Genomic DNA, 13,781 nt, shown 5'->3' on the forward strand with positions numbered 1-13,781 from the left:
GAGTTCAATCAATTAATCCGTTTTGTTGTTTCTAAATTAGTTCAAGGGTTCTATTTTATCTTTTGTTAGAGATTGTCAGCCATAAGCCAGTAGGAAAGAGTGGCTTTGTAATTTATTTGATCAAAGCCGCTAAATCACCATTTAGAATGAAGAATTTGTTCAGTGGATGTATAGATATTCAATAACCATTTGTAAAGACTTCTTTTTTCTCCCGCAACACACTGTTTAACCAGTTCTTTTTTTTTTTTTCTTTTTTTTTCTTTTTGTTTTTCTTTTTTTCTTTATTTAATTTAATTTTTTTCTTTCTTTTTCTTCCTGCTAGCTACGCCTGCTTGTGGTTCTGGTGCAAGGTCTCATCCATCTCCTGGTGGACCTGGTTCTTTGTCTGCCGCTGTATTCTGTTGGCCTCCGTCTCTGCCGCTCCTACAGACTGGCAGGTGAGTGCTGCACCTCGCTGAATAAATGATTTGTTGCTGTGTCTTGTTATCTTCCAAGCTAAAGTATAAGAAAATGCTCTCAAGCCTGTAGTCAAAGGTCAAGTGTACTGTTTCAGATCAGTTGGATGTGTTGTGGTGAAACTAAGCACATTCAGAAGCAGCATTGCCTGGACTTCGATGTGCGATTACTGTAGAAAATATCAGTGCTAGGAAAGGTAAATAGAACAGCAGGTAAATAAATCTGTAGTTCTCTAAAACAGTAAATAAAGCTGAAGTTGATGGGCCAGTTGATCATTTTAGGGGATTACAATGATAAGAAAACTAGAACAGGTTTAGGTTGTAAGTAAAATTGTCATGGACAAGAATAAAAGATGACATTGCCATGGCTTGATATGTGAGATAAAACTGGATCATGAATTTCAGCTGCATCATAAACTGTAACTGCATAAAGATGTCAGTCCTTCAAAGATGGCTTAAGTGGTCCAGAATAGTTGCTCCTGAAATGTCTGTGTGCTGCAATGCAAAAAAGAAGTAGGGAACCCTGGTTAGTTTCCAACTTTTAAGTGGAGAGCTGCTCCCTTTTTGGGTCCTTTATATAGAGCACTCTAAATCTGCTCACCTCAGATGGCTGTTCTTTTAAGAAGAGTGCTCTAAGATTTGAAGTGGAGGAACTGCAATCCGTAAATCATACAAGACGTGCAAATTATAACTCATGCACAAAATGCAATGCAGTAGTCTATGCCATGCAGGCAACACCTGATGCTCAGAGCTAAAGGCCATAGGCAGTAGGGATTGGCAACCCACGAAGGGTTGCGCAGGGCTGAAGACATCCATGATGTCACCAGTGATGTCATTTACGAGGTCATGTGTGATGTCATGGGTGGTATAAGCAATACATTACTGGGACGTGACTCATGGCTACTTTACCTAGCCATAACTCATGAATTTGAGTCTTTTTTTTTTTTCAATTTTGGCTTATTCCATAACTAGAATTTAGTAGTGCTTTTTCCTGTGAATTACAGAGGTTTCTTTATACGTACTTATTCTTATAAGCAAAACAAATAATAACTGTAAATTTAACACATACCTACAGACTCATATGTACAGATGTGCAGAGTGTAGTGTGCTATTTATTACGATTTTTGAGTGTCTGGATGAGCCATGACTCATGAGGCCAAGCCTCAAGTGAGTCACGATGTCACTCCCCTCCTTTAACAATGGAAATAAATTGAATATTGTACTCTGCGCTTCTACATATATGATTCATGTCCTGCTGTTTTTTCATGTGTACTTGTTTTAATAAAAGTTGTTTAACTGAAACCAGGATATAAGTGGTTAAAATTGTGCAGTATGAGAAACCACATTGAAGAGACCTTGTGACTATTAGGAGGGCAGTTTTCCTCTGTAAAATAATTGTTACATGAAATATGTCAGGTAATGCAATTTGGTTTTCTCGTCGGTTTTGCTGTAATATGGTAATAAACTTGAATATGATCGTTGCACTGTAGTAATAAATATGTGAATGTGTTTATTTGTACAGTTGCTTTAAATAATGTGATGTGAAGATACATTTATTTTCACAAAAATGGCTCAAACATATATTATAAACAAATAAAATCTTCCAAAGCAGAACTATAAAAACACAATTTATCATGCTACACATATTGCATAAAATATCAATAATTTGGAGACCAATCTAATCTTTAAATTTACTGCTTAGAAATTTGCCTTCAGTATTGCACAGTACTGAGAAACTCCACTCCCGAAGGCATTTACAAATTGGCCTGATCAACCTGATGCCCACAGCTCAAGTGAAGGTTTTTTTAAATTCCAATTTGGAGACATTATAAAAGGTGCAAACAGTCATAAAGTGCATACATGTTTGGGGCACTTTATCACTTGGCTAACATGCTAAAATTCGAGAATATGTCTTCTCCAAAGGAAGCTCAACGTCGGATGAGTGAATTCAAAGCTAAACTGTGTAAATTTAACCTGTAACTGATAGTTGTTTTTTATCTTGAGATCCTGTTAAAAGTAAATGTTTATGAAGTATAAGAAAATGTTCAAGCTGCTTATCGTTAGAGAGAATATGTGCAGGTGGATATTAAGAGATCCAGAAGTCCTCTGAGAAATCTGTCCTTTTCAGATTGTATGGTGGTTGGATTGACATATCACTGTATTCCAATATCATATTGAGCTACTGGAATACATTTTGCTCTATGGATTTTGTTCTTCGCTTCAGTTGGTTTCAATAAACTTTACTTCAAAAGACAGATATTTTATCAATAGTGGGAGCCATTTGTGATTAGTGTTAAGTAGAACACCTAAATATTTAAAATGGCCAAAAGTCACAAAACGAGATGTTGTAATCTTCATGTTTTTAGATTGTTTCAATGAAGCAACATTATATGGGATTTCTGTACATTTGCAGTTAAATTCAAACTCCCCCTGAAGGTTATAAATTGGAAAATTAATCTCTGGAGGCTATTAAAGTTGTGGACATGCCTGCGTTTTCACACCCTCCCTACATTCAGCTATTTCTAATAAAGTAATGGATTTGCTGCTTGATGGCAATGTGCTATATTCTCCACAAACTGGTTGCGTGCTAGAGAACTGCAAAACAGACACAGCAACAGCTCATTAATTGCAAATAATTTCAGCTGCTGAGACAGGACACTCTTAACAGCTTTCCCAGATCTTCAAAGGTAAACAACTGACAAAGGGGAATCTGCAGTCTTCCAGCGAATAGTGTAGGCTTCAAACCAAAACTCAAACACTGCTTCCAATGCGTTAACAAATTATTTTCAAGAAGTCATACTGACTTATCATTGAGAGTGCAGGGCTCTACTAGTCTTGTTGTAGCATACATCTGTAGGAGAAGGAATGCTGCCTTCCTTTGACATCTGGTGCCCTTTTCATCTCCAACATCCAGTGACTGTTGTACTTGAAGGCACAAGACGAGAAGGGCCTGGAAGGTTGATTATGGAATCTTTGCATGGATCCATTGTATACCAGAACTATTAGGAGTTCTCTATCATCAGCCTTGACAGCTTCCATTATGAGATGCCAGGGCCTATTTGGAATCCTGCGACACTGGGAGTGATAGTTGAAGGTAAATATTCCTGGTCTACCTGGATCAAGACTATGACAATTTGGTGTATGTTCAAAAATAGGCATAAAAGACAAACCGATCACTTCTTCTTTACCCAGCTCCAGTATACAGGAATCCACTTCTAATCAAACATCTAATCCAGAGTTCAAGGGGAGGCTAGTACTTGCTCAGTTTAGGAACATTCCACCAGGTCTAATGTACAAGAAAGTGGTATTTAGAGTGGAACTGTAAATGGACTGGATTCAAATGCATTACGGTCTTGTGTATTTTTGTTATGTTTACAGCTGGTGTGAAGTTCCATGTTCTGGAGCAGCAGGCCGGGAAACCCCTCCGACTACTGATGCAGGTAAATGGTGATTTGGGTGAGGCTGCAGTTTTGCAATTCAATCTGAGATCCTACCAGCTACTGTTCTCATTAAGGTATAACAAGAAAAAGGGTTATGAGAGCCCACCCATAGGAGGCAGTGGGAAACCACCAAAGGGAGTGGTATATTGAGTCCACTATTGATCAAGAGTGGGACATGTGGCCCGTACACGCCCAACCACGGAAGACACCCTTAGCATTTCACCCTTCACCATCACTTCGATACATGGGCGAGATGTGCCCTGAGAGGGAAAGTTATGTTAAGTCAAAGGTATCAGACAGCAGGCAGAGTTGAAGTCATATGGCCTCAGGGACCACTAGAAGGTTTATATAGGCAGGCCGAACAAATCGGCAATAAAAAGTGCCACCTTATTTTTTTTTCCCCCAAGCCCATCTACCTAGTGGGTGGTGGTGGGTCTTGCATGAGTTGTGCTTATCTTCTTTGGTAAAGGGAGCAGCTGCATGCCTCACTCTGCGGCCATGCTCGGAAGTCTGCAATATCTGCTCAGCAGCAGGATTGACTACTTGTACAGGATTGGAGAATCATACATACTTTTTAATGTTGCTGACCGTTTGGTTGACTGTGATAGCCTGCCTTTGCTACCAGAGGGGTATATCAACTAGACCCCTCTACCAGTACTTTTTTTTTTTTTTTCATCATCATTCTGTGAACTGAGAAGACAGAGCACCAGTTCAGAAACGCGTTAGACATTGGAATGGGGTGGAACCTTTGGGTGGTTACCATTTTCACTCCAAGGTGAACATAAGTCTGGGAAACCTGCAGAGTTGTCTTGCTGCTGTGACTTCAGGGATAAAAGAAGGTCAGATCATCCTACTAAAGTGATGGACTGCGCCTCCCAGCAAGAGTGACCTGAAACCCAGGAAAACCTGCATATGGTGCCGCTTACTGGAAGACCTGCTTGAAAACAGTTTGATGGACTGAGCCTGCCCTGGACACATAACCTTCTCCGCACCCCAGCTATAAAAGAGAAAGAAGTACTAAGAATATTCACTGTGTCAATCGCCTTTCTGAAAAAAACAGAAAGGTGAGCCTGCAACATCCACAATCCATCTTGTGGCTGCATCTCCCCTTCCATAGCTCCAGAGGAGTCAGGATGCAATCAGTCTTCTTGCCCCCTGTGCCATATCAATGCCCAATGGCTGGAGGACGTTCTTGGACTCCTGTAAATTGAAATCCTCTTTCTAGCCCTTGCCGGTCCAGAAATATTGTTTCTTGAATTTATGGTTGGTACTTAGGACTACAGTGTCTGGGCTTTAACCAGTGGGCTTGAAAAAAGTGATTGTGGCAGACTGATATCTGGCTATCCACTTCTAGTGGAAAATGCACTATTAAACCAACCTAGTGAGTACTTATTCACTAATCCATCTGGGCTAATCAAAACCAGGACAACCAGTCTGGTCCTAAACTGGTAGGTTGATTCAAGTGACTAGGATTATTTCCCGAAGTGGACTTTGGTGATCAGATACTAGGTACCAAGGTCATCAACACCAGGACACCATAGACTCTTTGCTGGCTTGAATCAACCGTGATTAGTGAAGGTTTGGGATGGTGGCATGGATTTCTTTGTGTTGGTCTTCAGTCCCACTTGCTGTGCATAGATGTGAAGGCAAGACTTCTTTTGCTGGCTGTGCTGGTGTGACTGAGAGAACAAGGCTCGTTCATCTGCATACTCCACGTCCTTCATTGTAGGGAATAAGGTTCATCTGGTGCTTCTGCTTGGTCTTCATTTGTGAGGTTGAACAGCAACGCTGACATCACACATCCCTCTCTCATACCAGTTTTGACTTTGAAGCTATGCTCACTAGCTCCCACCTTGCAGGTAAAATTATAATAGATGCTCTTGTTGTGGGGAACTACCAGCTGTGCTATGCAGTATTCCCAGTATAAGCCAGAAACTGTCACAGTGGATACTGTCAAAGGCTTTAAAAAAATCCATGAAATTGACGTATAGTATGTATGTGCCACACTCTGCACTGTTCTATGATGTCGCATAGAGTAAGGATCTATCAGCACACCCTCTGCCCTTGCGGAACACAGCCTATTCTTTTTTTAACTGCTTGTCCACTGCATAAGATATGTGCTCTGGAAGGATTTTTGACTGGATTTTAATATTAATTGACAGAAGGGTGATTCTATTCCAGTGGTTAGAGCTCCCTTCTTTGTAATCTTGACAGTGATGCCTTGCTTCCAGTCATCTAGTACTTCCCCCCCCCCCCCCCCCTCTGAATTCGGTGTAAACTGTGGTGGGAGGATCTTGGTTGATGTTTCGGTGTCTGTCTTGAACATGTCTGCCTTGAACATGTCTGCCTTCAGGTTATCTTGGCCAGGAGCATTTCCATTCTTCAGAAATCGGATGTGTGTGGGAGGTGTTCACATCCAAGTCTGTCTCTGCTTCTTGGATTTCTGCTACACTTGTTGGTACTGGTCTGTTCAAGACTTCTTTGAAGTGCTTGGCCCAGCGACCTTCCTGATCTTTCTCTGTTGTGAATAGTATGCATTGCTTGTCCATGATAGGGGTGTTGTATGTTGCACGAGATTTAGCACTGACTATCTAAATGATCCTAAAAACCTTCCCCCATTCTCCTCTACTGGATGCCTCCTCTGCTTTACTGGCAAGATGATCTATTTATGCCCAGTTGTCTCCTCTTGTCATTCTACTGATGGCTCTGTTCATCTACACTACCTCCTGGAGCATAAACTCTAATCTGACTGTGCACCAGCCCATGTGGCTAAGTCCTCAGTCATTAAACTGGAGTCCCAATAGAATCTCATCAGCATCTGTTCGATGCAAAGAACTTGTTCACTCCCTTCGATGATGGACAGTTGCCAAATCACAAGTGCCATCCAAGCTAAACTACAGAGACCTACTGCCCTCTTCAGCTGCCAAAGGGTGTCCAGTCTTTCAAGACCATGCGATCATTCCACTCGCCTTCCTCAAGGTAATGACAAAGGACTCATTTCAGAGGGAAAAACAAGCATTCCAACTGGCTTAAACCAAGACTTGATAATGACTCTACCAGGGACTAACTCCCCCTATCATAGGAGCCACAATCCCTTTTATCTCCACTAACACCACCAGGCCTAGATACCCCTGATGTGTGGGGCCGAACAACTTTACCTCCACAGATCTCTTCATCCATGCTACCTCTAATCTACCCCAGCTGCCATCCCAAGAATTCCTGCTGGAAGTGGAGAGGCTGCATCTGCTTCTAGACCCAATAGAGCCAATCCTGCCCCTATAGAAGTGTGGTGATGATTTAAATGAATAATACAAAATTATTTTTGTGTGTGAAGAAGCAATAGGGCTCCCACTACCTCCTAGATTTTTTTAGCTGGAATGTCACTGGGACAATGGACCTTACAACACAGCATGTTACTGCTCATCTCTCACATTGCAGGGATCAACCGTACCCTGGTATGAGTGGAAAATTGTCAAGGAAATCGCATTCCCATCTTCTAGGCCTGGAGTAGTTAAACTGTATGGGCCTTTGCCACTCATGTGAACACCTGGTGTACCAAGTGAGCCTCCTTGGATGGCTAGGCGACGTTGCTCCCTATGGGATGGCCTTACATTCTCATATGCCTCCCCTCTCCACCAAATCCACCCCCTAACTCTTCTCAAGATCACTGGCAGCTCAGGGTGCTCAAAATTACAAATGACCCCAATGGCCGAGATTCTGTTAATGTGAACTAGCAAAGAACATCAACCTGCTCCGGAAATGTTATGCCTTTTTCTGCATCACAAAATGGGATTGCAGACAGACACAAGACTTGCGCTGTGGAGTCTTCCGGAACAGGATTTGGGTAAGTAATGGACCTACAGTGTCTGTTTTCCCGACGCACCCTATACCAGCCTGGAAGTGAATCTAGTTCTGCCCAAGGTAACACAAAAACCTCTTGCTGTGGTTCTCATGCAAAATAAAGGTTCTTATTAAGAAGACTTCTTCGTGAGCTTGACATGTGCTAGGCATACGAGCGACTTTCAAGCTATTCGCGCCTTGGAACGATTTTTGAAAAGGAAAGGTGGTTTTGAGGAGTCGCTCCATCTTTCTAGAATTACTGTTGGTGTTAACCCAAATGAGGAGAATGCCTCCTCAACGAAGGAGATGTAGTACAACCTGGAGCTTATATCCTGTAAGAATCAAGACCCTGCATTCTACTGACCTACTAGTTGTGAGCTTTAGAGGCATTGATGTTGAAGAGACAGCTGATGAGGCAACCATTGACACACTGCTAAAGTCTAACCTCCATGCAGCTCCTGGGTACACTCTGCTAGGATTAGGCAGCGTCAGTGGCATCTTCAAACGTGTCCTTGTCAGAGGCATATGCTGTTGCCTCTTGAGACTGGCTTCCAGAGCGCTGCCTTTGCTCTCCAAAGCCTAACCCGGAGCTGTTTGAGGCTGTCTTCTCATCTTCCCATCTTCCCTTCATTATGTAATTTTCATTTGCTTTGGGCTCTACCCACAACCTGAGAGTGAGGTAGGGCCAGAATAGAAGAGTTGAAAAAAGTTACAACTATGGTGACTGTGTTACTCTTAGTCATAGCAACTTCCCCAATACAAACATCTTTGTGCATGGACTCCTGCAGTCATTGATGGAAAAATCCACACCGATTGGCTCCATTCTTGGTCTTGCTTCAGACCACATTTAGCTGTTTGTGGACCAAACAGAAACCTGCAATGGGCTTTTAGAGCCTGTTCAGTGCTTACAATGGTTGGCTTTCTTGTCAGTCATGTGTTTGCTTCTTAATCAGGGTCATTCCTCCCTCTTCTTGTGCTTGACCCTCCTCTCTACCATAGCTCCTTTACCATCCTTTTGTTTGGCTGACTAGTATCCTTCCATTGTTCACATTTAGCAAACCACTTTTTTCTTTAAGCACTCCATGAGAGTGCATGTGCTTTCGTTTGCCCTCTGGTGTGCTGCTCGTAGCATATCGTTCCCCCTTCCTTCCACTTCCTATCCCCCTCTCTACTTCATGTGTTCCATCAAGTGTATTTTTTATGTTGCTTCTTCCTCCCCCCACCGTGTTGATTGCTCCCTGTCCCCTATTTTTAAATATATTTTTGTTATTTATTCCCCTCTCCTCATTCGAAATCATGCTAGCCTGTTCCATCCCCACCCACACCTGTTTGCTGTCGACCGTTCCACGCCCCCCCCCCCCCCTCCGCCTCCTTTGTTGCATCCCCACCTCTTGTGGCCCTGGAAAACAAAATATATGATTACTTGTTTTTTTGAAGGCCTAGCAGCTGCCATTTGCTGCCTGGCCACTTCATGTTTACAAGAGATCTTTTACATTTTTAAAAATGTATTTTGAAATGTATCTCTACGAAATGTACTCAACCCCTCGGAACATTAAATAAAAATAAAATGCCGCCTGTGTCATTTCTTAGGCATGTGCATGCGTATGTATATATCACGCATGCAAGCACATACAGAATGACACAGCTGCCAGCCATGACGAGTATGGGCTCCAGTGTGCATTTGCATCATGCCTTTTCTTTTTTCCAAATGCTGTGCAGCATCGGCAAAAGGCATTGACAAAGTAAGTAGGTCAAAAAGGCGAGACCCTTTGGCTTTGCCAATCCTTGTGTCAATAAGGGCCTTGGTAGTCATGATAACCAACTTTTATTTTAGCCATGCTAAACCATTGCTGACAACCTTTTACTGGCATTCTATCAAAGATTATCATATTAAGTTTAATGGAATGTACGTCGTCCATTGATTTGAATCATGACCCTATCATTGCTTTCATTAGAAAGTGCCTTATTCTTTACTGTTCACAGGTTAGTCTCAAATCGGAATTTGATGCTTAACTAAATATCCCTGAATTCAATATGTTTTGCTTTTGTGGTCTTTGCTAGTTTCTACTCTGGTCTTTTGAAATTGTTTTCTTTTTTTTAGGGACTGTTTCTTTCTGTTCTGCCTTCTGGTGGTCCCTCAAGACCTACCTGTTTTTCTGGCTCTCCTTAATCTTTTGTTTCAACTTAATGTTGTGCTCATTTTGGATTAGAAGTATTGGACTGCCGTGTGTACATTGCACCGCCATACTCTTCCAGTTATTTCCCTTTTTTATTTGACTTTTTTGTTTGATTAATGATGATCCATTGGGAGAAAAAAAATGCAAGAAGTTATTGGTGCTGATTAGGAATATTTCTAAGCATACGTACAATGTAGACTAACAGCTTGACGTAAACCATACTGTTACTTTTTATACAGAGGCCTCCTCTTATCATTCCAAAGTAATTAAGATGTATAGTGCAGGCAACGCAACTAAGAACATTAACCCTAAAGTGTACGCGGTTGCATGTGATAGGCAGATCAGATCCTCTGAGACTGATTTTAACTGTTTGTTCTAACTTCCTTTTCAGTTTAACCCTTTGTCATATGGCCATGTGGTGCATACATACAGGCTGCCAACCTACTGTTGCTACCCCAAGGACTCATGGGGCTCCCTATGCAAGAAGCTTTTTGTTGGAGAGCTGATCTACCCGTGGAAGCAGAAGAATGAGAAGCAAGACTAGAAGAAAGAGACGGAAAATGTTCTTCCCAGGCAGGATTAACCATCAACCTGTAGGGCACTTGACAACCAATCAAACACCACACTGTTATGCCAAGACTAACTTAGTGCTTGTGATGTTTAACGCAGCTCTCTCCTTGGAAAAGAAGTATGAATTGTTCTTCTAACACCCACAAACAGAATATAGTTGGAACTGCTACTTTGTAGACACCTCACTGAGGTATCAGAGTGCACCCCAGAATGTTACCTTAACTTATGGGTAGTACCTTCATGAGCAATGTCATGTAGCATCAGCCAATCGGAATCTGTTGATGCTGAAAGTGCCCTTTATCTCCCCTGAAGCAGTGTATCAGGCAGACTCCATCGAATGGATTCCTGGAGCAGGTGTCGCCTGTAGCGTCGGAAAGCCGCCTCATCAAATGTTTTCCCAGTGCAGGTGTTCTATTTTTTATTAAATAACACAAACTCTCTCTCTAGATATATAATTCGGTGACACTAATCTCAACCACTGTTTTGCCCCATTTTTAACCTGCTGAGACTTTTTTGAAATATTGTTTTAAAATTAATTTTATTGTTGAAACAAATTTTAGAAATGAGATTTTTGGTGCTATGCTTTTAGTTAAAAGCACTTTTTGATTTCTTGACCTAAAAGTGCTTCTCTCCATATAATGACTATATTATAAGTATTTATAAAATATTTATGTAACATTAGCTACTCTGGTTGGCTGTTAAAATCACATCTTTGGAAAAAAATATTTTAATCTTTGTTACTTTTCAAGAAGGGCATAATGATAGTGGCATGTGATGTTGGCACCATTGTGCAAGGCTTGTGCTCTCAGCTACTGGCCCTTTAAATTGGCAGAAGTGATCGTAGCTACCAGCCCTCTGGTTTTGTGGTCCTAGCTCAGTATTACTAGACACACACCTCTGTGATCGTGCCCTGTGCTGCTGATCCCATGGGTCAATTGTAGCAAATTGGGCTATTCGCCAAGACTTAATGGTTGTGCTAGACCATCTCAGATGCAATGAACCATAAAGTCATATGAGTGATCTGGGTTTAAGTCTTTTCCCTGTGAAGCTTGCTCACTCTACAGATGTAGTTTCTGAGCCCTGCTGTGGGGCATGCATACAGTAATATTGTGGTCCTGAGTAGATTTGTTTTGGATGAAAACTCTATGCTGCTCTGTGAAATCAGAGGGCATACATACCACATCCCTTAGATGGAGCAATCTTGGAAAGGTCCTGTACCAAACATGGCATGTCTATCTCCGCTTTAATTGATCGTTGTAGGTACGAAGATGTTCAGAGCAAACATTGTGTATATTGGATGAGGCAGAACTGGAGTAGCTATGCTGAGTACGAAGTACAGAAATTGTTATGTATTTTCCTAATAAAACAAAAAGTTGATATTTTAATAAGACTAACAATGTTTTTAATAGTAAAGCTTCATCAACATAGTCTCTGAACAAATTGACTGAAAGGAGAATCACTCACCTGCTAAAGCACTTTTTAACATTTTTGTCATCACTAGCAGTGAGGTTTTTATATTTCGTCAACTCTTGAGGAACTGTCTAAAACCAATAGGAAATTGCAAATAAGTCCCCAACAACATAGCATTCCATAAGATTAAATTACATCGCAATGTATTTTTTCTCCATTAAAGGCCACATGCTCTTTCCTTTTCTTCAGTTCAGTACAGTCAGTCAATCGAGAGCATCTAAACCCTTCAATAAACCATGAGACAGTTATATCCGCAGTGCAGTCACAACTTTGGTGAAACACTTAAGCAAAAAACCCAAGTAAGTGTTTAAATTGAACTGCATTTACCATAATGCTAAGTGGTGAACTGTGGTGGGAGGTGAAGTAGTGTGCTCCCATCCCCCATCTGTTTAAAAAGGCTCCCATGAGCCATTGAGGGGACAAGCTTTTGGAGATGCACCTGTGCGCCAGAGAGAGGTACTGAGACCTTAGAGGATTGTGGCAGCTTTCTTATTACCCCAGATTAATTTAGTTTTTTATCTCTACTGATGAAGGATTATACCATAAACAGATTTGTTTAGAGATTCACAGCACTAACCTGCACCAACTTAGGTGAAACACTTCAGCAAAAACTCCGTGTTTAAAGTGAACTACATTTACCATAATGCTAAGGGGTGAACTATGCTGGGAGGTGAAGCAGTGTGCAAACCATTCACCCATCCCGATTAGTATTTAAATGCATCATTGTTATCTAATAGTTCATTGCCATAAATTGTATAATGTTGTTTGGATGTGAACTATGTTCTTGAATAGAAGGCAATATGCTGCACAGATTCTACGGCTGGACACCTCTGAACGAGGATGGCACAAATAGCTGTGGCTGAAGCATCTGTTTCCACAATAAAAAGTAATTAAATGCAGAGCTATTGTATTTGAATGGAGTTATGGTAAATACATCTGTATGGGCTGTAAAGGCTTGCTTAGGTCCCAGTTTGAAGTTAGACTATTCTGTGTAGGTGGTGTAACTGGTATTCTCAAGAATGAAAAGGTAGAGTGAATTAATGGTAAAAAGTGGCGGATCCACTTCAGGACGTGAGAAAGAAAAGGAGGACGATCAATTCCCCTTTATGTTACGCCTCACCTTTATTTTCAGCTCCATCGCCCCCTTTCTACCATCCTTGAGGAAAAATCACCTTACAAAGAAGATGGTCTCTTTAAGAAAGCAGACTTCTGTACTTATTTTTATAATGCAGTTGAACCAATCGCAATCCACCCTCTCGGAGGGTTTCTTGGCATCCACAAAAGCAGAGAAGGACTGTCTTCGTGAGTGAGGAAACACGCCATCACCACAGGAGCAAGAGGAGAGCTACAGACTCCTCTCCCTTACTACCCAGCAAGACGAAGTCCACATAGGAAGAGCTCCAACGACCAGACCCAGCATACCCTCCCTCGAGGCAGGAAGAGACTCCCGTTCCTGGCTCACCGGCAGAAGCTGGAAGAAGCCTGCGGTGTCACGAGGTGGCCTGCCACGTTCCTGAAGGAGTGTGGCTCTCCCAGGTACACACTTTCCTACGGGACTAGGAGGAGGGAGGAAAGGCCAAACTAGGCATAAAGAGAAGAAAGGAAAAGAAAAATGTTTACATAAACTCAGTGGAATCAAACACTGAAATACTACGTTACTGGTGGAGGCACCAACACCGCTTGGCAGGAGGAAGAAGGGGAACCTTGAAGAACTCTAGAGAGAAGAAAAAAGAGATGAACCAGTCAATCTTGAGACTCCAAGTGTATCTGCTATGAAATAAAATAGGAGAGCCAAAACAGAATACGCGCTCTGCCTTTTTTTCAACCTC

At 41.7% G+C, this 13,781-nt stretch overlaps 1 protein-coding gene across 2 annotated transcripts in view; it reads left to right on the forward strand.

Annotated features, from left to right (window-relative positions):
* PIGQ (phosphatidylinositol glycan anchor biosynthesis class Q) overlaps positions 1–12,851 on the forward strand; it is a 164,169-nt gene extending 151,318 nt beyond the window's left edge. For both annotated transcript variants that reach the window (XM_085628402.1, XM_085628403.1), the window contains exons 9-11: positions 323–437; positions 3,834–3,895; positions 10,304–12,851. In XM_085628402.1, the coding sequence (XP_085484528.1) occupies positions 323–437; positions 3,834–3,895; positions 10,304–10,456 (330 nt within the window). In that variant the 3' untranslated portion in view covers positions 10,457–12,851. The remainder of the gene's footprint in view (positions 1–322; positions 438–3,833; positions 3,896–10,303) is intronic.
* Positions 12,852–13,781: the final 930 nt, after the last annotated feature.

Source organism: Triturus cristatus, chromosome 10, assembly GCF_964204655.1.
Source record: "Triturus cristatus chromosome 10, aTriCri1.1, whole genome shotgun sequence".
In the NCBI taxonomy this organism is placed as follows: domain Eukaryota; kingdom Metazoa; phylum Chordata; class Amphibia; order Caudata; family Salamandridae; genus Triturus; species Triturus cristatus.